We start from the raw sequence: 26,070 nt of genomic DNA, 5'->3' as shown, positions 1-26,070 counted from the left end.
ACCTTCTCAATAACGTGTGAAAAGTCTTTTGTTCGATTAGACACAGTATTGGTATCTTTATGGAGGCTCATTTAAAACTGTTTCAGATCTTTCCAAATCTTTAAAAAACACTAAAGTATTTCCACCTGATCAGGGATTGACGCCAAATGTATTTGTTGCTGCTTCCAAATTAGCAGTAAAATCTATGTGTCGGTGCGTTTATAACTTGCCGTCAATTCCAATCCCGTGTTTTTACGTGGGATTTCAAAACTCTCCCCCCTCTCGTTCCACTCAAGCACTTCCCATTATAATGACATTTTTGATATAATAATGTTCTTTTCCCCACAGCCCTAACAAAGCATGTTTGTTAAGAGGCTGTCTGTGCTGCAGATGACTGTAGGGACCGAGAGGCCAATCACAGATCGCTGGAGTGTGGTGACGGGAGAAATAGCCTCCTGATAGTACAGAGGCACTACTTCATCAACAGCAGTTAAATCCTTTGACTGGCTAAATACTTTGTTTATGTGTAAATGAAAGCACTGACAGAATAGTAATTAAAGAGCATTGAAATTAATAAAAATTAAAATAAAACATTGGCACGGGGACAAGTCATTTATTTTATTGTGATTTGTTTATCTATAGCCACATGAGACCCATAAATGACCAAAAGTGACCTGAAAAGTAAAAGATTCCAGCCCAACAACATTTGCAGACAGCTTTAGTCTTAATATTTGGACAAAAATTCAAGCACTATTTTTTGGGCCTTTTTTAAATGGGTTTTTCCCTGGGATGAAGACAGTGTGGTTTGGGAGTTATGGCTGGGAATGACAATTTAACTCATATTGTGTCACCAGGAGGCTGTACCTCGATTTCATTTGTTTGCTAGCGAGCGAGAATATCTGGCTAACTCTACGGTCGACAAAATTGACACTGATTGCTGTTCAATAAAAAAAAACATTGACCACTGAACCAAAAGCGACACGATTTGTGCTAATCTCAACTTCATTACACCTGGAGCATTGGGTGAAGTATTTTTTATGTGCTTTCCCGATCAATCTCTCAGTGGATTTGATTCTTTTTAACCACAATGAGCACACACGAATAAATAGTCATTAAAAAAAGGTATTCATCACAAAAGCCTTAAGCGAGGGCTCAGCAGCTGATGCCTCATAATGAATCACGGGACGGTGCTCGCTTGATGTTTGGCTCTTTAGGGAAGCTGGGGCGGGTTCATAAACAGTGTGGGAGCAGCTGGTCAGGTGAAAAACAATTACTCACATATCATAAAAGAAAGAAAAGACACAAATACTTTTAGGGATTATTTGTTGTCATTAGTTTTGTCTGCAGGAATAATATACAGGTAGTTAATGTCTGCAATGTGAGAAATCCATCCTTTTCCCATGCAGTGTAATAACTATCAAACTATAAATGGAGCATGTATCTATACAATGGGCATCAGAAAAGCCGAGAAAGTTTTTGCAAGTTCAACTAAGTTAAACTATAAAAATGCATGTACAAAAACCTACTTGTTCAAGAACACAATGAGAATCGAAAGCGTCAGAGCTGCAGTTGTTGTTGCCTCGTATCTGCTTGTCCATGTCCTTGTCCTTCCACACTCCAACTCGAAATAAATATACAACTAAATACATACAAGCACAATATTAGGGTGACAAACAACTAAGGATCGGCAGAGCAGGAGGTGGGCTGGTGCTCGAAGGGTGCCCCCTTCTGGCAACAGCTTACCAAACCTTGCTTCTTTAAATGCACAGATCAGGACACATTGAAATGTATTCACAAAATCGCAAATGCTAAAACATACAAGACAAACAAGAAGATAACTGTGTGTTTGTATTTACATGCACTGTGTATGTATATATAAATATGGTGATGATGGTACTATACGGGGCAGTATCAGATGGCAACGATAATCTAGTACTATTGGATAAAGATGGAAATAGAGTGCAATGTATTGTAAGACAGTATTCTTGTAAACTTTGATTCTATACATCAGAAGACTATGTAAACTGATTTCCACAGTTTGATTATGGTTATGCATCTGTATCTTAAACTATACAACAATGAGTTGGTTTGCTGTACCTTGTGCCACAAATGCAGGTTCAACAGGTATGAATTGGGCACTTTAACCAAATAAAACCTGTTAAAACTGCTGACGTTAAATAGCCATTCGAAGGATCAGATTCTGTAATTGACAACACATCAGTGCTATAGTCTGTATGCAACCTATTTTCTGTCCCCATAATTTCTCATTTTCCTTCTATGCAATTCAAAAATGTATGTGAACTTTTGTTATTCATAAGCAACCCTCTCATGGCCCCGGCTCTCAGAAACCCCGGTTCCTCGGTGGCTTTGGGAATGGCGGCTTCACACACCACCACAAATCCGGCTATATGACACATTAAGCCTGGGCCGCACATACACAATAACCGCCTGTCTCGAGCCACAGCTATGAAACAGTATAACATTATAAAAGAGAAAAGCTAGTGTGTTTTCAACCTCAAACCAGCGCCTCAGGCTTTTCCATCATTATAATGCTCTATTCTTCTTGTTTGGACTGTTCAAATCGCCCGACTGTATGTGTGTCAGGGATCTCCAGGGTTGATGCGGTTGCTTTGAGCTGAAAATGAAAACTTTGTGTATAAGAGATAGCGGTTTCCGTATTTTACAGACAATATATTTTTTTGTATTATGTCCCACACTGGCTGGTAATGGAGTTCATAGGGGAATCACACGGCTGCATAATTTTGGACAAACATGCCTGCAGTGGCTCAGTATAGGGGAAAGTATACGATTCACTAAATTTGGATAACCATCTCTATAAAAGTACAACTATATAACAATACAAACTAATAGAAAGTATGTTTTTGAATTGTGATGCAGCGCTGGATTCTTTTGTGTTGTGCTTTGCTAAAATTACTAAACATCGTGGGTTGGTTGTTTGATTATTTTTCTAAAAGGGTTGTTTTATTATTTCTAAAAGCTTGGAAAATAACGCCGGTGATGAATTGAAGACAGAAAAGGCAGTTGCAGAGTTAATGAGTTAAATCAGATTTCCCCACAGGAATTTCAGCTAAGTACCTCGTCCTAATGCACACAACGCAGAGACGCCTCCGACAGACCGATCCATTACACACTCTCCACGGGCTCAGCTGACTCTTTAGTTTCATCCCTTGTTTCCAAACAAACAAGAGGAATATGACAGTCGTTTTATTTCGAGTTCATGTTTTAGATTAGAAACCCGACATCTTAACACATTGAGTGCCGTTTTTGGGATTTAGCTGTAGAGTGCCAACAATCCAGACCATTTTTCATGATATTTGTAGCACCACAGCGTATTCTATGTTATAGCTATAGACACATGCTATGGCTCGTTTGAAAGATGAGATTCTAAGCTTTCCGTATGTGGAAACGGTTTAATTCTACGTGCCTCGTTTCCTGTTAACAGAGGCTGGTTTTGATCAAAATCACAGTTTTTTGTCTAGATTCGGAGATATTGCGTGTTTTATGAAACACAACTGTCTCCCTCATTTCACTCTCTTCACTGGGCTTTGGCTGAAAACGGGGGCTTAAAGGAACAGGCCACCATTTTTCCATACTGAGATATGGTGGCTTCCAACTTCACCCCCGTTTGGAGCTATAGGAATATGCTGGGAGAGGCCAAATGCTAACAACATCTTTGGTCGTTTTGCGTTACTGAGGGCACACACAAAGACCAGACAGATACGCATCAACTCGTCTAAGCTCAGGTAAGAATATATCTCAGTATGGAAAAACGGTGGCCTTTTCCTTTAAGAAAAGAACATCGACTATTGAGAATGTCTGGCTGTGAGTTTTACGTTGTTTTAAGTGAACATAGAGCTGAGATCATACAAAACTGTCGGCTTGTTGACCTCATTGGTCTTCTGAAAAAAACATAAAGAGCGATCTGAAGCAGGTGTGGAGATCATAGTTCTGTGTAGGAGATCCCCTCTGCCGCAGGACCAAAGGGGCGGGGCATTGAAAACACATGATGAACTAACAAGAGGCATAGTCATTTCTGCCGCGTTGTGATTCAATGCCCAGATGAACTGTCCAGATTGTCACATCAAGCAACAGAGAAAAAGTCTATGGCCTCAATACAGACAACAATGATGGTGCTCAATAATTAACCACCAGGAATAAAGCAACTTCTGTACATGAAATACTACTTCGACAATCTTTATGCTAATCTCATTTGCTTACAATGTCATAACCGCCATCCCTATTACCATACACTTAGCCATCGAAATCTTCTTACCTCACGATGATCCACGCTTACATGAGGAAATGCCTAAAAACGGGAGTAGTGTACCACATTCTCCTTTATTTGCCCGTCTTTTATATCATTGGCACTCAAACACTACGATCTATGAATAAGAATCTCATTACAACTCTGTGCGCAGAATTATCGGGCATGTGCTATATTAATTTGGTCTCGGGAAAGTCATTAACAACATGGACACAAAATCTCACTCACCGAATACTCCACGCAGCGTATAAGCAACTGATTAGAGCCACAACCAGTCTTCCAGTGTGCCTTTCATTTTTCAGGTGAACTCACTTACAGCGGAAGCAAAATAAAAACAGTGTTTTGGTTCTTTGAATTCTAACACAGAAGTCGTCGTAGTCACAAGCCCAATTAGCTCAGGGGGTAACTCGGTGATAGTCCCAATACCCCAGGGCATAATGGCCGATTAAACCAGCAGTGGACAGAGAAAGTGAGTGCATCCACTGACTGACTTGGGGAGGGAGCAGCACTGTTGAAGGAGACGTTCGAATAGTATACTGCTCTGAATTTACGTCCTCCAATCTTTCAATCATGGCATTTACTCCTATTTAAAATGCCCAAGGATCAGCACTGTGTAATTCAAAGGAGGATGAGGTGCACTTTCTAAGGTGCTAGTACGTTAAAAAATAGACGGTCTAAAAGCATTCACCTAGACTGCAAAGAGCTATCGTGTTAAGTAACAGATTTCAAGAAATCTGTCCGTGAGGCAAGATTTTGAGAAGAAAAAACATCTACAAGAGTTTTATTTTAACCCAATAACGTTTTTTTTTTATCTAATTTTGAGTGTGCTGGAAACTTTTTAATTGACTTAAGAGTAAAAAATCTTGCTCCATGGACAGATTTCTTGAAATTAGTTACTCAAATCAATGGCACATGTACTTCAAGATTGCACAATCAATCACAATACTTCACACATCACAAACAGCCCAATTATTATTTTCTTTGCCGAACAAACAGTCCATGTATGAAACCTGCTAACACTTGACCCATATTTAGATCTCTACAAACATGTTCTGAAATGCTTGTGAATCTTGTACTGAATTTTGATATTACAACTGGAAACAAGGGAGAAAAAAAATGTAATTAAATATTTTAAAATGGTGCAGCTCTGACACTGTAAACAGCAAACTCTGACAGACTCGCTGAGCCGTCAAGAAAAAGCAAGAGTCGCACTGTGCTTTCTCATGATGTCAAAACCCCATAAAACAGCGCCTTACCTGAAGACAAGTCCACTCTGTAGTTTTTGGTTGCTGTCGTCACGTTGATGTGCACTATGACCTTTCCCTCTTCAAGAGAAATCTCCAGTATCCCGTCATCGAGGTTGCTGAAGAACAGGAGTCCGTCAGGGTTCCACGTCCGGAACTGGAAACCCACTGACACCACGTTGTGATTGGCTCGTCCCGGCAGCTGCAGAAAACTGGACGCGTTGAAGAAAACTGGGAAGGTGTGGGTCTCCACGCATGAGAAGGACAGGTTACGCTGTTGGGACACAAAACAATAGATATACATAGATCAGCCAAAACATTATGACCACCAGCTCGTACATTATGACCTTCGACGTGTTAAGTCAAGAACACAATATCGTTCTTGGGTGATGCAGACAGAGTGATTTTTTTTTTTTTTGAGGCACAGTGCGTAACATTTTGGATTCTACTGCTGCCAGTAATATAAAAGCATGCTCCTAATGACCAGCTAGACACACAAAATGTTATTTTGCAGTTGGCAATAAAAAATTAATTTGGATGAGGACCTAGCCCTTTTATATCTCATATTGGCTGCCTTAAGTCAACATCTCCAGGGAAATGTCAGTCAGGTGTTAGGAGAGGTGAGTCGCTCACAGCAATGACACATTTGTTTAGTCTTGTTTTTTTTAAATGTTTTTTTCAATAATAATACTACGCGTAATAAAATAAATGCCTCTATTTTGTTCTAATGATTGGATGAAATGTGTAAAATGGATAACAGGATAAACAAAATAAATAATGCAAGTCTTCTGGAGTGTTTGGTGGTCAGAATTGATCAAAATAAATAAAACACGGTTGTCTGTTATATGCCTGACAGATGAAAAATAGAAAGATTTCTGGCTAATATTAGAAGATTATTGAAATGGAGTTGACAGAAGCGTCTGAATGAACTGATGAATAAAATGCAACAGTAAAAGCTTAAGGGACTTTGAGTTGGTATTAATTGGTAACGCCAGAGTTAAAAGCCTGATCGTGCTTGATACAAATAAGTGTTGATAAAAACAAACATTGTTATGGCCTTTTAGGCACTAATTGCTGTTGAGCTCCTTCCGCCCAATGAAATCAAACGCACAGTATTGAACTATAGATGATTCTTAATTGCGTCTGCTTGGCTGTGTGAAATTTGCGCTGGGATCTGCTTTGATTACAAATGAATTGTGTGAGTCATCACTGAGGCTTTAATGCACTTGATTAGAGTCCCCATTTGTCCAATCAGTTGGAAAGGGATCGAAGACGCGCTGGCTGTCCACTCCACAGGAAGAGCAAAGCAAAGGTTACATCCACCGGTTCGTCTTGAGAGCTGAGCGTTTGATGAGCACGGAAACACATTGCTTAAGATGCTTCAAAAACAAACCTCTAGCCAGTGTAGCAATTAAAACGTGTCTTTAGTTGCGGAGGGAAAATGCCAGCGCTGATATCAAGGGAGCGAGTTGGTACAGAAGGTAAACACACAGAGGGCCACAGATAGGGCAGCTGCATCTGATTAATTATGAATCCGTTTGGCTGTATTTTTCGGTGCGGTGAATATTGTGCACCCTCAGTCAGGTCAGGCACAGAGCAAGTGTGACAATAATGGCGGTGCTCAATACATGGAGGCAGCTGTAAAGGCTACTACCAGGAGTAATGCCACTTCTGTACATGAAATACTATTTTGACTATATTAATGTTAATCTTACTTGCAGCTTACAATGCCATTGCTATCCCTACTACCATACAGTGGGAGGAAAATGTATGTGAACACTTTGGAATTTCTGCCGAAATTGGTCCTATTATTGGTCTGATATTCATCAAAATCATAAGAATGAGTAAAAAGTGTCTGCTTAAACCAATAGCACCCAAACAATTACATGTTATCATATCTTTATTGTTTAAAAAAAAGGGAAAACACACACATCCAATCTTAATAGTGTGCAGAACCAAAGTAGACTATGAAGATGAGAAAGAAAAAAGTCGCTCCCAGAAAAAGTGTTTATAACTTACACCACATGTAACGTTTCGCGCCTTGGCCCTTCCTCCAATATCTTTATTGGCCATAACATATAAACATTAATAGGAAAGGGAGGAAAAAGTAAGTGAACCCTTGTATTAAATAGCTGGCTGATCCTTCTTTTGCAGCAATAACTGCTTTCCTGTAGTTGCAGATTAGACGCTCACAACAATCAGGATGAATCTTGGATCATTCCTCTTTGCAAAACTGTTGCAGTTCAGCGAGATTCCCGGGTTCACTTGCTTTTTTCTCGCTGTCCTGTGAATGTTTACATGTTATTGCCAATACAAATATGATAATATGTAAATGTTTGGGTGGTATTAGTTTAAGCAGACACTGTTTACTCATTCTTATGATTTTGATGAAGATCAGACCACATTTTATGACCAATTTAGGCAGAAAAGAAATTCCAAGGCATTCACATACATTTTCCTCCCATTATATCCTTAGCAAACTAAATTTCCAAGGAATCTCAAGCCACCGGCAAACTATTCCTGGTGCTTTACTTAGACTGAGTTCCAACAGCACAAACATGGTTATACAGCAGCGCGGCCCCATTACTAGATTGGTTCACATTTAGGAGTTTACGTCAGTACACCACTCAATGACTTCTGGATTATGTGCGTGTGCTCCGGTGTCTTACAAAGCTGGAGGTGTCAAGCTTCTTCCTGCGGGCCAGGTCAGTGATGTTGTCCCCGTTGTAGTTGATGCTCTCCATGCAGCCTTTAAAGTTCTTCCTGCCTCCTCCGACTGGCTTCCCGCTGTACGGCATCCCCCCAAAACTCAGCTATGCAAAAATAAATGAGAGACAAGGAGAGGTTCTGATTTAGTTTCACAAATGGACAGAAAATTAATTACCTCCAAAATCAAATCACGAATATACCGCCTAACTAATTCCTAATTCAATTCCTAATTAAAATGAATAAAGTGTAAAAATATAGATGCATCACTTTTGCCCGTATTTGCACTTTTACTTTGACACAACATTTACATTAACATTATACTGTCTTAATTAATAAAGCCTCAGAGAAGGAGACATTATTTTTTCTCTTAAGCACATACAGTATCTTGAGGTAAACTGACCTTTTTCCTCATATCTTTTTCTCATTAAGTTGCATTAAGTCATGCCCAAGTGTGTCAAATTAATTGTCTGCAACTCATTATGTTTTCCAGAAAGGCCTGTAATAGCAAACTGATGAAATGCTTTGACAGATTAAATATATTCTTGCGTGGATCTGGATTTAATTACTTGTGCAAACCCAACGATACCGGAAAAAGGACCATCTTTATGAGATAAATGACTTAAAATGGCTTGAAGTTGAGTCGAGATGCAGTGAAATTTTAAAGTAAACAATCAATATCCTCCCCTCTTCGACCAGAAAGCCCTTCTTAGTTTGCAAAACGAGGAGAGCAATAACAGAATTTTCAAAAGTAAATGATCAAGCTCCTCCCCCTCCCTCCTGATTGGACCTGACAGGGTGCTACACTGGAAACGCTCGTCTCATTGGTCAACGCGGGAGGATACTAGATTACTTGCTGAGATCCGGGAAAGGAGGGACTTTACAAAAAAGAACATATATATTATTACTTAGTTTATATAAAAATGTAAGACCAGGTGACCCATTTAGCACATTTTTGTAACATTTGTAAAACATTTAGACTTCCAGACTATCACTTTAAGCATGAATCCCACTTAGACAAATTCACTCTTACTGTCTTTTTCACTTGAAATGGTGCAAAATATTCTGAATTAAGAAAAAATTTGCTTGCTCCATTGGTAATAAGAGGATTTAGATTTGATCCCTTAATTCAAGTACATTCATGTCATTTCTTCCTTGATTGATGATAATTCTTGAAGTCATTTATAGTTAAGAGGTATGTAAAAAAAAAGATGGCCACGTGCTTTCACCATATAGATTGTGACAAATCTGTGAATATAAAATATTGTGAACCTGTTGGAACAGATGCAATGAGGGAAGAGCGAAGAGGCTAATAAACAGACATCTGGCGGGCAGCACTCAAGGACACAGAACTAATGAAAATGTAAAACGTGTTGCATATTCTTCTGCAGTCTGTGCATGTATTGACTTTCCACATAGCAGTAGCGGCTGCAGCTTCGAGGAAAAGTCTGGCTGATGGAGAGCGCTGTGTGCAATTACCAGTAGATCCGTGTCTGTCTATCTGTGTGCGTGAACGCGGCGACGCTTCAGTAGTTTTAGTAATTACTGCTTGTGGGGAAACACAAACGCTCCGGATATTCGGTCTATGGACTTAAATGGGACGAGAAACAAAAAAAAAAAAAGTGCGCACAAAAACACTAAGAGGGCAGTAAATATTTGCAAAACTTGGACTCCTCATAAAGTGTTGAGTATTTCGAGGAGTCAAACCGGTCAAGATGTACTTAGTATTTGTTACAGAAAGAAAGTTGCACGGCTGTCGAACTGAGGAATGCTCAAGAAAACTTTTTTTTATTAACAACGCCTGGGATGGCATTAATAAAAGCGAGTATCTCAGCTTGGAGGCATAACGTTCCAGTCAACCTTGTTGGTGTGGATCTGCCCGGAGAATTATTAGGTCAAATGCTTCATTTTAATTGGCCAGTTGCTTGTCATGCTCCACTTCTCCCCATCCTAACAACCAGCCTCAGCTGTAACAGCAGCATCGCAGCAACACATAGATGGATTCTATGGATTCTAACGCACACAGCTCAAATTACATGAGCACATTTAGAGAATTACACACACCAAAATTCAATTTCCTGTTTGAACTATTATTAGCTGATTGCGCTGCCTCATATTACTCAGTGACATTAATTACGAGACTCTCATGGATTAGCATTACAGTAGAGTATTATAAAGCCAATATCTAATTTCCTGTGTGCTTTCAATGTGTTGCAAAGTGAAAGCAGCTTCAATACGGCTACAATGAATAGATAAGTGTGTTGAAGTAGATGAAATGCTTAAAATACAGCTTAGACTTGATAAGTCAGTGAGGCAGAGCTATCGGGCGTATGCTGTGCTTTGCTTTCAGGCCTGTCCTTCTACTTTGGGTTGGTTGGACTTGACCTCCGTTTATCCTTTGCATAGTTCCTTCCAGACAAACAGAAATAAACAGGACACTGACAAATTTACATCCGCTCCATATAGATAAATTAGAGTCACCCATTCACGTCTTTGGCTGTCTGAGTACCCAGAGAGATACTATTCCTCTGAAAAGGCTTGGGAAATCACTGCCAAAGCACATGTAAGCTGTCCTGGCAGCAAGTGGTAGCTTGCTAAGACACGTAATTGCATTTTTTCCACTTTTCCGTTTTCATTCAAGTGGTGCGAATATCAGAAGGCAGAAAAAGGATGCCAAGAAGTGGATCAGATTGGTACGGTAAATTGATGCATCTGTGGTGGTGGTATCTTCAGGGGTTTATACATTAAATTAAAAAATGCTTGCAACGGCACTTATAATAGACTGAATTGCCAAATGTGTATACTGTATATGCCCACAAAACAGCATTTAAAAGCACAATTTCATCCTTTCCAAACACATGGCCCCTCTTCTTGAGAGAGTGGTGAATATATTAAAAGCCACAAATATGTTTTAAAGCAAACAGTCCCAAGCACATGTAAGGGCATCTGTATTATGGATGTTTAAGTTATCCTAATACAGTACATACCTCGTAATCCAGGTCGAGGTGGTCAAATTCCCCATTGGTTCGAAAATGCTGCGTGTGCCGGTCCAAAGTGAAGTTGACGTTTCTTCTATAGCGTTCAATCACCACCGAGTGCCAGTGATTGTCGTCCAGGAGGCTCCCTGTGGTGACGGAGGTGTGTCCCAGGATGGAGCCGTACTGGTTACTGCCTGCAATCGCCAGAGAAAAGCTGAGTACAACAGGAACAGATGCTCGGTACTTGATTAAAGGTATGACAAGGCCACATCTTTCAGAAGAGAGGAAGAATTCTTGTTTGAAGAAAAAGGTTGATGAAAATCCTATGCCCCAAGGTAAGCAAGTTTCAGTGTGGATGAATGAACAATATTTACATTCTATCAGTACAATACTATCTACAATTTTGAGTAGCTCCAGCTCAGCATGTTTACTGTTGAAGTGTACATAATGGTTCTCTGTCTGTATCACTGCAATACATTATTTTTAGCACTAGTGTTTCGTCAGTGATGTCCCATAGCCCTGTGCTCTGCTATGGCTGTTCTGCAGTGGACAGTAAAGAAGCTATTTCCTCTGCTATCTGTATTAAGATTCTGTGGCTAGTGGAGAACTCCGCCTCAAACTAAGTATCTGTCAGGGACGCCCACAGTCGGGCACTGAGACTGTTTCATTTTGTCTAAAGGATGACATGTACTTTTGCCTACCTAAGTTTATCTGCAGCTGGAGTTTCGCCTTGCGTAGCTCCAGGGTGATGTAGTCTCCCTGCTGGCCTTCCCCGTGGAGAATCACGCCCTCGCTCTCCGAAGTCTTGAATCTCAGAGCAATTACGTCTTTAATGATCTTCATCTTCTTCACCTGCACACAGAGGAAAAGCAGCAACGCGGCGGCTCTTAGAATTCAGCAGCAGCTCGATTCTACGACAGTGAAAAACAGAGGTACCTATAGGTTTTAACAAACTCAAGTGCTACTTCAAGCAGTGGTTCTCAACTGGTGGGTCGGGACACAAAATGCAAGGGAATCATAGCAAGTGTGCATGTGACAACTGCTTATGGTTGTTTCGTAAAAAAGACTTTTGGGCTGAAGACTTCTCTCTTTTGCTGTGAAGTGGCTTGGTTGGCCATATACTGCATATTTCATTGAAATACCACTGTTCTATGATACAATAGAAAGATAATACGTACATACCTTAAAGCGATAGGAGATTACACCTTGTCCATCGAAATTGATCACATCAGACCCTAAACACAACGAAACATAATTAACACCTCAGATCAAGGCATAAACAGAGATTTGACTGAAAAATATGACACAAAGTCCTCTGTGAGAGATCAATCCACTGTTACAAATAGGATCAAGTGTGAGCACATTCCGTGCTATTCCCAGTGGCATTTACTAAAGGCTTTTTGCAGTTATTTGGTAATCATTTCAAACACACCTTGATCACCATCTCACAGTTTGTTATTATATGCAAATGTTTTTGTTCACCCCAGTTAGTGGTTTTGTGAAGCCATTTATGGTGAAACAACTGAGTTTGCTTTTTTTTTTTTAATCACAATGAAAAAAGAAAGTACCAAAATGACTCTGATCAAAAGTTTACATACCCCAGTTTTTAATACAGTGTATTTGTCCCTTTAACATGAATGACAGCTTGGAGACTTTGGTGGTAGTTGTGGAGAAGGTTCTGTATACAATCTAATGGTAAAGCAGACCAGTCTTCTTGGCAAAAAGCCTAAGGTTCCAGTAAATTCCTGGGCTGTCTTGCATGAACTGCACGTTTGAGCTCTTCCCACAATGGGTCAATGATATTGAGGTTCCGGAGACTGAGATGGCACTAACAGGACCTTCACTTTATTCTGCTGGAGCCAGTGGCATCAGCGAACCAGCTCCATATTTCATAGTAGGTATGGTGCACTTTTCATAGACCATCATAGGCCTTGTTGACAACAAAAAAGTGCACCATACCTACTGTGAAAAATGGAGCTGGTTATTGAAGTCAGTCTCCTGACCTCAATATCATTGACCCACTGTGGGGAAAGCTCAAACGTGCAGTTCATGCAAGACAGCCCAGGAACTTATAAGAAATGGATATAAATATAAAGAATGGGCCGCTTTACCATCAGAAAAAAATAAAGAACCTCATCCACAACTACCACAAAAGACTCTAAGCTGTCATTGATGATCAGGGTCATTTTGGTACTTTCTTTTATCATTATGATTTAAAAATAGCAAACTCAGTTGTTTCCATAAATGGCTTCACACAACCACTAACTACACAAACTTTATCTTTCACTGCCAGGGTGTGTAAACTTCTGAGCACATCTGTACATTGATCTGAAACTAATAATAACCAGTCTCAGAGCGAGCTGCTGCGTGTTGCTTTGTAGTAGTGAAGCTTTGGTGGATGGTTTCGTCTGTTGGAAGAACATTATGTAAACAATCGCCACGGCATTAAGAATAGCCACCGCGGAAGATCGAAAGAAGAAACAATCATGCGAGAGTGGCTCAATACACAACTCTAACAAGCTCAAAAACTGTTAAAAAGTCAATTTGCCACAATCTCCCCTTATCTTTCACAGTCAAGCCTCTCCTGCGCTGGTGTGGCAGTGCCTTGTGCGGCGCTTGGCGCGCGCAGGTGTGTTTCATTATTCCTGCTGATGACTCGCTGAGTGCAGCTGTGAGGAGGCTCCGTCTGAGCTGCCTGATGTTTAACAGTCAGGGCTCGACACCTGCGCAAGTGTGGCGGCATTTACAACGGCACACAACACGATACATCCTTTCGCCGCGGCACAAAAACTAACGAAAATGACACTGGCAATCTCTTTTGCAGCTGTTCCCAAAACTTCGCATTCATCTGAGTAGCAGTTGACTAAAGAGCAGGCAAATGGGCTACAGTCAAAACAAACCAACAGCATTTCTTGTACACTTCTACACCCACATACTACACACTTACTAAACATGTAAATGCACTTTCTCCGACAGGTATTGAGATTTATTCGTAATACACATCCAGGAGCATCTCTGTTTATATCAATCTTCACTTCCTGCTTTGTCTCCGCTTGCGTCTTGCCCCAAATCCATTGACAATGAGTATAATATCAGCAGAAATTAACACATCTCCTTGACACATTTCCATTTGCAAAAGAGCTGTTGAGTGCTACAGAGGGCAGGAAAGAATGTCGGCAGCGTTGCGAAGGAGATCCGCTAAAGTGCCATACACTGGAGACGTGCTCAATCTCAGCATCGTCTCCATGTGCGGGTGAAATGTCCCTCTGCCGTGATTGGATAACGGTGCTCCGGGAGAAGCCCATCATCTCATGTATGGACTGACTTATGCACTGTCACGCCATTTCACAACCCGACTATGGCTCTCTTTCCATCTCAATAAGATGCTTTTCCCAGCTCATCCTACCAAGCAAGCGTAGAGGAAATTACAAGACATTTTCTCTTTAAGTGTCTCCATGCTGTCCACATAACTCTTATTGCATTCATGGATAAGTTGATATATCTTTGTATTTGTTGAATGTTTTATCCTCTGTCTTCATCGACTTGCGCTCACTCACTCCAATTGTTTCGTAATCTCTGGTTGCAGATATAGGTGCAGTCCCGAGAGGAAACGGGGTTGCCAGCTCAACATGTTGAGGGGTGGACTTTATGGACCCTCCACATCGTTCCACTGAGCCAAGGCAGATGTAGCGTGGATAAAAATCTGGAGAATTTGCATAAAGGAGGCTATTCTGGAATAAATTAATACTATATCGTGGTCTAATTAATCCAATCACAAAAATGCAGATGTTGGCCAGGATTATCGACAACACTGGCTGCGCTTAGGGAAAAAATACATTTATAATTAAAATTCATCACATGTTTTTCACCTATTCTGGAATTGGAAAGAACGCATTTATGATTTATTGTACAGTACCTGGTATTTTCTTACAATACTGTGTATTTTTTGGTTCAGTCGATTGGGTAACACTTTATAATAATGGTACATGCGTTCATGCATGATTTTCATGAACTTATGCATGAATTAATGCATGATTTCATGATATATTCATGCATTAAGAAATTAAATGTCGAACTACTGTAATGAATGTACATGAAAATGTAATAATTCATCATGATCATGAGGATCACATAAGAATACCATGAATTCACTAAAACTGCAATGAAATGACAATAAAATAATCAACCAGTCATGATCATGATGACGTTAGATGAGGGGACATAATCATAATGAAATGACAAGATCATGATTGCCATACATTTTTTCCTATGAAGTTACACTTTGTCTTCTTGTCTATAATTTGCAAGTAGATTTCCACCATATGAGTCATGATGTTCATGCATGATCCTCATGATCATGATTGGTTGATTATTTTATTGTCATTTCATTGTAGTTTTAGTGAATTCATGGTATTCTTATGTGATCCTCATGATCATGTGAATTAAGATTTTCATGTACATACAATACAGTAGTTTGACGTTTAATTCAGGGATGAAGTCCTCCATGAACCAACTTGTAATCATGTTTGTTCCTGAGAAGTCATGATTTAGTAATGCATGAAAATCATGCATGAACTCATGTATCATTATTATAAAGTGTTATTGTCAAGGGTTCAAAACTCTGTGTGTCGACTCTGTTCGACTCTGTTCTTTGTTTTTGGTGTCGGCACAGGTTTTTTTTAATATATATTTAAATAATTTAAACGGAAACTTGTCAATAATGCCATGATTTTAAATGCATAGACACGTGTAAAGGAAAGACCTTCAGCAGCCATTTTAATACTTCACCTCATTCACCTCTATTAATCATAGAGCATGGAAGTCCCTGTGCCCCCTGACACACCTTAATAGAGACGCATTACTGACTCAGTTACCGCCACCACCATCAGCTGCTCCCTGCTGCTCTGATAATCAGCCTGTATGAACCAAGTGCCTCGGATTGTACACCAGCTCCGCCACAGGGCAGAGAGAAATACCCACTTAACACATGATCACGCAACGGTATGTGTGTTTAGAGTAGCTATGGCAACAAGCATCATCATGGTGACACTGGGGGACAATCAAGAAGCCACGGTTTGACATTTTCTCACTGGCCACTGCGGTTATAGAGCTCAGGATTGTGTGTTAAAAAGTAAAATAATGAAGATTATTAAAATGTAAAATACTGGAGTCATTACACTACATCGTGTTAGCCTGTCGGAAACACCAAAACCAATCGATCCAATAACAGATAGCTGAATAATGAACAAATACCATAACATTCAAAACAAACTTAATAACTTCTTTTTTCCTGTGATTAAAAGTATTTAGTGGCTTTTCTGTTGATTTGGCAGAAGTTTGTGCCGTCTCCAATGCGATTTTTATTAATACTATTTTTTTCCTTTGTGATTTCATACTCTTTTAAGCCACCATGGACAGACAAAGCATTTCTTTGATTAGTTAATCTGCCCGTCAATTACAGCCATCGGAACTCGTGAAGAAAAATTACTTCAAGAATACACTTCTTTGGAAAGAAAAGGAAAAGTAGTCTGACCGGGCTGTAGCTGTAAGATGTATTCAGTTGTTACCAGGCAGCCAATTGAGTTGTTCTGAGGATCTTATCTCTAACTTCAAGGATTTAACCAACAACCTTTTTGCATAAAAGCTACAATGATAACCCCTCAGGCACAATGCTAAATGCTGAAATATGCTGAAATAAAAATGCAGTACATTGTGAGATGAATCCTGGCTGTCTTATGTGTCATAATTGGATATGCAGCATGTCAGGCCCTATAGGCCCAGATGACTCATCATAAAGTGAGACATTTAATTAACAAAAAAAACATTATCTTTTGCAAGCATTATAGGCTGATTATTCCCACATAATCCACAGTATCCTAGGGAGGCTTCAAGGACAATTGTGCTGCCAAAACAATCACAATTAAAAAAAATATCTGAAAAACATTTAGCAGTAAGTTAATAACTGATTGTTTTGGTCCCCAGCAGATGTGACATTGTGCATATCTTTACCGAAATTACCAAATTTGTTACAGAGAATGTTTTCAAAAGACACCATTTTCACCAGAATCGAGGCAATTCCCATAAAGAGTTTTGATAATAAAATTTGAGAAACTCTTTTTCTTTTCTTTTTTTTTTTTTAACTCAATTTGACCTTCTCCCCTGACAGTTACTTACTTTTGCAAACTGAAAGCATCATAAAGAACTTGATTTCCGCAGAGGAGTGCAGTTGATTGGTTGGGATGGCGTCTCATTTTGAACAGCGGAAAGCAGAGACGGTGACAGCGCGATCATTGCCGAGGTTTTTCGAAACGCAGCTGCCAGACACTTTGAGACGTGACGCACGCAAATAATTCACATTGTGCGTCTTGATTTTACAGCTACCTGAGTGGTAACTGCCCGCCGCTGATTGTGTATTTATTGAATGTCCTATTTAACAGATGTCAAGGTGCGGCGCATAATGTTCATATCTGTCAGGAAATGTTCAAGTCAGTGAAATGAATGCGCTATTAACACTGGATGTTTGCCGCACACACTGTCAGCCTGTCATCTTTAACTTAATGGGGAATGAGAATAACGTTAGGGCATGTTTATGATTATTCCTTATGCCTAATCTTGTAATGATAGTTCATAAAAGGAAAGAAAGATTGATTTGTCACACAATATATCTGCTCTAACCCCTTTCACAGGGACAGTCCTCTTTTAAACGTAGGAAATAAACTAAAATTGGAAGTCGACATATTGTGACAAATGCAATACAAGGCTACAGCGGCATTCAGGTGTTAGTGCCAATCTCACGCTTTCTTTCATTCAGATCTCAGTCCAGAGGAATGTATATTGGCCTACGCAGACTTTGTGATTGCATGCTGCCTTCGATCGGACACGTCACCTCCGCTGACACCTCGCTCTTTGACCACCGCGGAGAAATGAAACAAGGAAAGTGCAACCCGAGTGCCGAGAGCTGACCGGAATACCGCTCACGCCCTTGTGGTAGTCGCACACCCACATACACACCGGACCTATCGGTGCGCAGGGTAATCGCATCTGCTAAATGAAATATGTACGTGTGTCACTTATAACTCTAATTTATGCAGAGCCTTAATTGAAAATTGTTATCAAAATCAATTTGGCAGCGTCTAATAGGATGAGAGCGAAGGGGCTGCCGCGGCGTCAGTTCCCTGGTTGATACATTCGTCTAAAGCAGACGACAGTCCACCTGCACGAGCGCCGCCACATTTTTCCTATTACAAATATCCATGACCAGTCGTGTTTGATTCCTACACTGCATTAGCAGGTAATGAAGGAAAATAAACCTTTATCTATGGTGTAAATATGCATGAGTGATCACAAAGTGGGTTTTAACATTTTCAAATCATTTTTTTTTATACAGAGACTAATAGAACAGGACGACAGCAAGTAAAGGCAGAACTAATAGTTGTGCAAATGACCATAGTTCAGCACTTTATGCTTTTAACGAGTGCAGTTTGATGGAGTTGCTTGTGGGTAAAAAAAGAAAAAGAAAAGAGGAATGTTTGGGCTCTGAGGTAAAATGTTAATGAGTTGTCGGCAAGGATTACTTTCATTCATAGTCAAAACAGCTGATAAAACTACAAACTGTTGCATGGATAGGGAATCCCTGCAGACTTTGTACCGTTGTACCCATGAGCAAGGCACTTTACCCCACCCCTGCCAGTGTGAATCACAGATTAGGGTACAACATAATATATCTACCTTTGGGGGATTAAGACTGTAATTTGCATGGTTCAAACGGTTCAAGTTTTTTATACCACTTCTTTCAAGGACATCAGACACAATTATCCAGTTTATTTAGAACTAGATTATTCGGAGATATTTACCCACTGTTGTTGCTTCCTTGGGCAACACAAAACTGTGACACAAATGCACTCACAGTAGGAGCAGCCGTAGACTTCGATGCGTAGTCCGATCCGGCCCTCCTCGCTCCAGTCCAGCGGGATGAGTCTCAGGAAGCGGGCCACTATTCCCTGCTGCAGCTCGTGCCGTACGGAGCTCTCCGAGTTGGAATTCCCGGAGAAGGCCTGTAGAAAAGACCGACCGGAAGACGTTAATGAAAAGAAATACACAGCCTTGTTCTTACAGCCAGGCTTTCAACGCGCACGATTTGTTTCACTCGTAACATCCTGCCCTTAAGGTGTGCGCTCACAACACATACATAATAATTAACAGCTTTCATGATACAATCTCGCTGCAGGGAGCTGGTAAAGGGAAATGCACTGTGTTTAACTTGAAGAAAGAAATGCCAAGTTCGCCTGTAGTTCATAAATCTACACATTTGTATGTAAATGAAGATTCACTGGATTTCAAAACCAGTCATTTTTTAGAGTTTGCCATCTTAAAGCCTCCAGCTGGTGCAACTTTGTAATCTTAGCCGGTAGGAAAACTTTTCATCAAAACTGTAAAGAGGACAGCACAGATTACTCACGTAGCCCATTAGCATGCATATTTGAAGCATACTGCAGTTATTAGTCAATATTAAACATGCATTAATGGATTGTTCTTTTGAAGGAAAAGCGCCAATCGTGTTGCTAAAGGTAAAATATACATGAATTTGTTTGGATTTTGGGCTGAATCACCAGTTTAGCCAAGAGACAGGGCAAATAAAGTGCATTGATCAAGGACAATTAAGGAATCAAACAGTGAGAAGATCAAAAAGTCACAGTAGAAGAAAACCATGTATGCTTTATTGCACAAGCATCATCATAAGGGATTTGGCAGCCCTGACCAGAGTTTAAATAGGCCTCTAGCTTGTGTATAATCTTACATCTAACTAGAGCGAGAAAAGCCTCTGGATACGAAACGTTCCCAACTCAATCAACATAGTACTGTTAACGATATTTGAAAATAGGGTTGTTCCGTGATGTGATCGTGATGGATGAACCATCATCACGATGGCACCATCATGATGCCACGCCCCCTCCTGTCAGAAACACGCACTGATCTTCTGTAGGCCTTGTAAACATAAACATTTTTGCAGGGATTGCATTGCAGACTGCAGGGCTTAAAGGGACTACACAGAGTTTGAAAATGTTAAAGTTATGGATTTTCCTCCCCCTACATGTTCCAGCAATGTGTAGAATGAGCCCAGACCTGTTCACCACAACTGCCTATAAAATCCTGCACTGTCGCTCAAAAAGTTGTTACTTTGGGTCATGCATGAGCTTAATATAGAAGGTGCAGTTACATGTATGACCTGAGGTGGCAGTAGTGAGTATAAAATGGCCAACTTGCATCTAGAGCCCATTTAATACTCAATACCGATTTTTTTTTAAAATAAATCTAATTCTTTTGCAAGCTAGTTCACATTACTCTCAGGTTCAGGTTCAGGGTTCTTTATTAGTATCCATAGGTAAGTTAGATTGCAGTGGCAGGCAGGCATCTAACAAACACACGCACATTCAACAACTACTGCAAACAATACATGTAAAAAATGACATATAAATAAGTGAGTACAAAGTGCAGAGTACGAGCTGCCCTTATGAAGAACAACTGCTGCTGGGATACAACTGTCCCTGTACCTCAAATGTGACCTGTATGTGTTCTCCTGTCTGAACGGGATTCGGCTCGAATGTGTCGCGCATGCGCAGTAGACGGCACGGCGCTCTGCTGTTTGAGGAAGTAAACAGAAGAAAGCACCGCAGATCTGGCAATGTAAAGTTTTAGGAAGCTAACGGAGCGAGAACATCAATAACCAAACCATTTTAAGAAGGAAGAGAGACAGCTTTTTGGACTATGGACTGTTGTGGAAATGTGCCGCTGAGGAGAGGGAGGCAAGGCTTCACTCACTCAAACTTTATTCACAACAAGTGCGTGTGTTGTTTTCCTCCCGGCTCCTGTACTTTAACACAGAATGAGTGGAATCTGTAACGCATCAATGGCGTGTAGGTCGGAAAAATGCGACCTGGCCATTCAGACTGAAGTCGCAGTCCCCCAAGAAACATCGTCAACTGACAATTAATTGTGCATTGCCCAACCCTATTTGAAAACCTGTTGTGGAGTTCTGGATAAGTAAATCCCCGGCCAAGTATATTCCGAACCCATCCTGCACCCGCTAATTACCTGCCTTTGCACAGTCTTCCTCGCTGAAAACAAAACAATGTAAGAACAAGGCTTTTTACACTTGTTCACTGCTCTACCCATGCTTTACACTGGACTCAAACCATTAGGGGGAGAATTGTTAATAGCTTAGCAGGTAAACCAGTGCGAGGGAGCTACCGCCATGTGCTATTCCAGATAAGGCAGGATGCGAGCTGGGCAGCGCGAGTGTGCAGCCAAGAAAAGAAAGGAAAAATCTATTCTCAGACAGTGCACTTTTGAGTTGACTCCATGCTGACCTAAGTATGTACCAGTGAAGATACGCTATCTGCACAGAGGAAGATGGTCAAGGGTTGACGCTAAGCCCTAAGCTACTAAACTTCCACAAGATGATGTAAGTGTTTCATTCTCCTCTGTCTTCCTCCCTCTGCTTTCATTTATAATCTTTATTTGTCCGGGAAAGGTTAACTGCTCTCACAAACACACACTGTTGTCAGTATTAGCGCGCCGCTTCAAACGCTAACCGCCACCCCGCTCGCCAGGGAGTCGGCGAGTGGACTTAAAACGCTAAAGGCTCCAGTCTCGGCAGGTGCACCGCAGGCCTGAAGATCTGGGTTAAGTGACTCGCTCCGGGGCAGGTTTAAGAATTCATGCGCGCAACAGTCCGCACGCCCGTAAAAGACAGTTTTTTTAAGCTCGACATTGAAACATGATTGGAAAACGCGGTGTTTGTCGCGGCTTTGTCGATCTGGCGCAACAGTGGGATGAACCTTTCCAACCTTCACATTGTGGACACTTTACAAACCATATTCAGCATCCAGCACGTGTAGTTTGAGGCAAAAAATAGCGACCAACTCCCTTTGGGTCCTGTCTTTGGGGTCAAGTTTATGGAAAATATCAAAGGCTTGGTGGCAGAGCTCAGTGGAGGTGAAAAACCAAGCCAGGAACATACTGTAGGTAGTTTTCTGAATGTCAAAGCACCTCGGTATAAGTGTCGGCCATACCACTTCATGAATACCCAAAACTGAGCAGGGTCTGAGTCTGGTTAGTAGATGGGAGACCGTGAAACGAGATAGCGAGTATGGAGTGAAATAAAAATTGTCCCGTTTGAAGTACTTTGGGCAGATTCTTTTCCCCATCCGCTGAATAAGGGAACGTCGGTATCCACCCACAACAACAGACCGACTAATCAGAGCAGCAGCAATCCGCTGTCCAGCACTTGACACACAATACCGGTAACTTATACCTTTTCATAGAACCTATTTGCAACACAAAAACCTTTTTCTTAAAGCCGATTCCATAGTAGGTTGAGATAAAACTAATAAGAAAATCCAGGCAAAAGAATTCATTTGTGTGGGTTCAGGTGCTGCCGCTTTCCTCTGTCCTTGCCGAGATGTAAAAGAACAAAACTATTATTAGTCCTAAAAGTCTTCCCTCTCCTACCAGTTTGGAGCACTTTTTGATTTCTCCATTGTGCTCTAGCCACTATTCTGCCCTTATCTTGGCTTGGCTGAATGAACAACTCAATTCAAAGACATTACTATGCAGAGTGAAGGGCAGCAGGTATAAGGTTGGAAAGAGAGAGAGCGAGAGGGAGAGGGAGAGTGGAAGGAATGAAGTTGTGGATGGAGAAAACAGAAAAGTCAGCCAAGTCAACCATTTAATTCCCTCTCCTGCAAAAGTTGAATTATTAACCAGCAAACCAATACGTAATTGCGATCTCGTGTCTAGAGCATGTGGGTGTGTGAACGGCGGGGCAACTTAAGAGCTTAGACACTTTGACGTTTTGTTTAATCAAGAAGTGAGGTAATCTACGGCAGAAAAGGCCACAAATTGCTGCAGGCGACGTTCTCTGTTTTGTTATGAGCAAACACCATGTCTGTAAATATGTTTTGCTCCCCGACAGCCAAAGATTGATGCTTTGTGCAGCAGAATGCTGTATTTCAGAGGGTTTGAAAAGGGTCAAGGTCATGGTGCATCAGTTTAAATATATACCTTGAACGTATTCTAAAAAAGAAAGCATGTTCTCCACAGGTGTCAGGACAAAAATGACCTTATGACCCTTCAGCAAAGTAGACTTCGAGCTTTACTTGGAATGTTCCTGGCTAGTCTGGTTTTCTATATTGTTTTTCTGAACAGAAAGGCGGAAAGAGGTTTTAATTGCTTGCTTTTTTCCGCCTAAAATGCAGCCAGAATATAGGTTTCAGACTTTGAGACAAACACTTGACAAAAGCTCGCTTAGTTTTCAGGAGTGCCAAGACTAAAACTAGAAGAAACAAGCTGCTAAAAGACAAAAAAAGGTTGTTGACACTATGTGAAAATCATCATTATAAAATAAACTTGCTACATGCTGCTACCTTCATAAACTCTTATATCCTGAGCCAATGCTCTGCTCGCTTTGCACCACGGGGAAAACCACTGGCCCAAGTGGAGTTGTGCTCAAGTTTACACGGGCAGAATATATGTATATATTTTTTACTATTTTGCAAAGAATATGAAAGATAACACAAAAAAGTTTTTTTCACTCATCGTTGGTGGTTGTGTGAAGCCATTTATGGTGAAACAACTGAGTTTGCTATTTTTAAATCAAAAGACCCTGATCAAAAGTTTACGATCAAGAGGAATGGGCCGCTTTACCCTTAGATTATATACAGAACCTTCTCCACATCTACCACAAAAGACTCCAAGCTGTCATTGATGTTAAAGGGGTCAATACACAGAACTGGGGTATGTGAACTGAGCACAACTGTATTATCACTTATTGAAAATACTCACAACCCAGGTAGGTTTGCATGTTCACGGTTATGTAAAACAGAGCAGGCTTGTCAACAAGAAAGTAGGACAAAGGCCTGTTATCGCATATGATTATACCATTTTATTAAGCCTATAGAAAATGTCAGTGCCTTTGCAAAAGCCCAACACAACTACTCGTGAGGCCTAGCCTGGCTAACACCAGACTAAAATCACAAGTGATATTTAGTCTGGGGACCACCAATTCATTTTCTCGTAGGAGAGGTGTGGTTTACGATCGTCCATAGTCGTTTATTGGGCGATACGAAAAAAAAAAAAAAAAAGTCTCATGCGTCTGCACGTAGCCCCAGCCAATCATATCATCGTATGAGATGACGTATGACGTACCCGCTGTAAACTTTTGAGCTAAATTATTTAGAACAAGGTCTAAAGCTTGATCAAAAAATACCATCGTGTCTGCTGCTGTCATGTTGGATCCGTAAATAAACTTTTTTTTAAATTATCCGTAAATAAACTACAAGCTTCCGTATATCGAATAGCGCGTCATCGTCTTGCCGTCCCTCCTCGCTCTGTGATTGGTTCCCAAATCCACCGGAGATTTGGCCATGGTCCCCAGGCTGTTGTGCAGTTCGAAATAATTCGAGCGCACACAGCAGCCTGGTGTTAGCCAGGTTACGTGAGGCCATCATTATGAACAAAATCATGCACAGCTCGCTTAACTCTCACTTCCTCAGCACAGTTTGGTTTATCTCAGGTATCCACGGGATGATGAATGATGAACCTGGTAAATTGGAACAATACTGTCACATTATAATAATCCATGTGATCATGGAAAAGCAGCGTGCCGCGCAGTTTGACTGTGGAAGACTGGGAATAATGAGAGAGTGCTGGGCGCCGGTGTGTCCTTGTCGAGTGTTTAGATCACTGGGCTCTTTCATTCAAGAAACAGCCAGCAAATCCGGCTACAGCTGGGTCTTTCACTGTTCTCAGCCCCAACACATGTACGCTGCTCTCTGCCATGTCCCAAACTTACCCCCTCCCAGTATGTTTGTCATTTAGCGAGCCTTTGTTCCTCTGTTTTGACGCACAGACACAGGTTTTTTCTCTTTTTTTCTTCAGATCTCCAGATACAACAGCAACAACATCCATTTCCTGGCGTTTGCTCACTGCTGCTGCTGCTGGACTCTTTGTTGGGCCATGAGTGGAGTTGGTTTGGCCCTTTGTTGCGCGTCTGTGTGGCGTGTGCGGTGCGTTGGGCCGGAGGCAGGGGAAATCAGTCCGGCCTGGTCTGCTCTTTTGTTTTTATCGACAAGCGAGTGGGGCAAAAACAGACGGGCTGTAAAGGAAGGTGTTTTTCTGTGCCGCTCAGTGGGAGGTGGAACATGCCAAGAAAACAGGCTGTAAGAGCTAATCGAAAAATGCAATTTGACGTTTTTGACTGATTTGTTTTCCATGGGTTTCAAAGTCAATGTATTTGATTCATTATTTCACCACTGAGTAAAAGTACATATACACAAGTCAAATATTACTCCAGTGTTTCGACCCAGTGTATCCGACCACCTTCCCTTTACGACCCATATGTATGTCCCATGTAACAAGTGTCTTTAACTTCCTTATTCCTGTTATTTTGTATGGGGAAACTTTGCTGGATATGGACGACAAATCCCACAGAAGCTACAGCTGACAATCAGATTTAGACATCAAAACCTGCTGAAATTCTCCAATAAAACAATACAATGTATTTATCAAAATCCCCAAATCTCTTAACAGCAATATATCAACTCAGTGCCAAAACACACTCTCACACTTTCTGCAGTCTCATTCAAAAAACTGAACAGGATACAAGTGAAGTCTGCAAGTACACTGACAGAAAAAGTGGCACAAATGGGAAGAGATTCTTTATCTCCTCTGGCTAACCACGTCTTGACACTTGCTCATGAAATTAAAATCTCAGGCCTCGCAATCAATCACTCTCCCACTAGGGGTGCCGGCTGCCGCCCCGTCCCGCTGCAGGCACCACTGAAATGGATTTTTGATCTTGGTCTACAGCTCCAGACGG

The 26,070-nt window shown here is 40.9% G+C and overlaps 1 protein-coding gene across 1 annotated transcript in view; it reads right to left on the bottom strand.

The window, feature by feature from the left end:
• cntnap2a (contactin associated protein 2a) overlaps positions 1 to 26,070 on the bottom strand; it is a 328,106-nt gene that overhangs the window by 153,360 nt on the left and 148,676 nt on the right. The window contains exons 4-9 of the mRNA XM_079575788.1: positions 19,099 to 19,246; positions 12,375 to 12,427; positions 11,894 to 12,044; positions 11,202 to 11,386; positions 8,178 to 8,321; positions 5,521 to 5,782 (exon numbers count right to left, since the gene is read on the bottom strand). Coding sequence (XP_079431914.1) covers positions 5,521 to 5,782; positions 8,178 to 8,321; positions 11,202 to 11,386; positions 11,894 to 12,044; positions 12,375 to 12,427; positions 19,099 to 19,246 — 943 coding nt within the window. The remainder of the gene's footprint in view (positions 1 to 5,520; positions 5,783 to 8,177; positions 8,322 to 11,201; positions 11,387 to 11,893; positions 12,045 to 12,374; positions 12,428 to 19,098; positions 19,247 to 26,070) is intronic.

This window comes from Gobius niger (genome assembly GCF_951799975.1).
Source record: "Gobius niger genome assembly, chromosome: 18".
In the NCBI taxonomy this organism is placed as follows: Eukaryota; Metazoa; Chordata; class Actinopteri; order Gobiiformes; family Gobiidae; genus Gobius; species Gobius niger.
The sequence above is the reverse complement of the archived record's forward strand: the minus strand, read 5'-3'. Positions and strand labels throughout refer to the sequence as shown.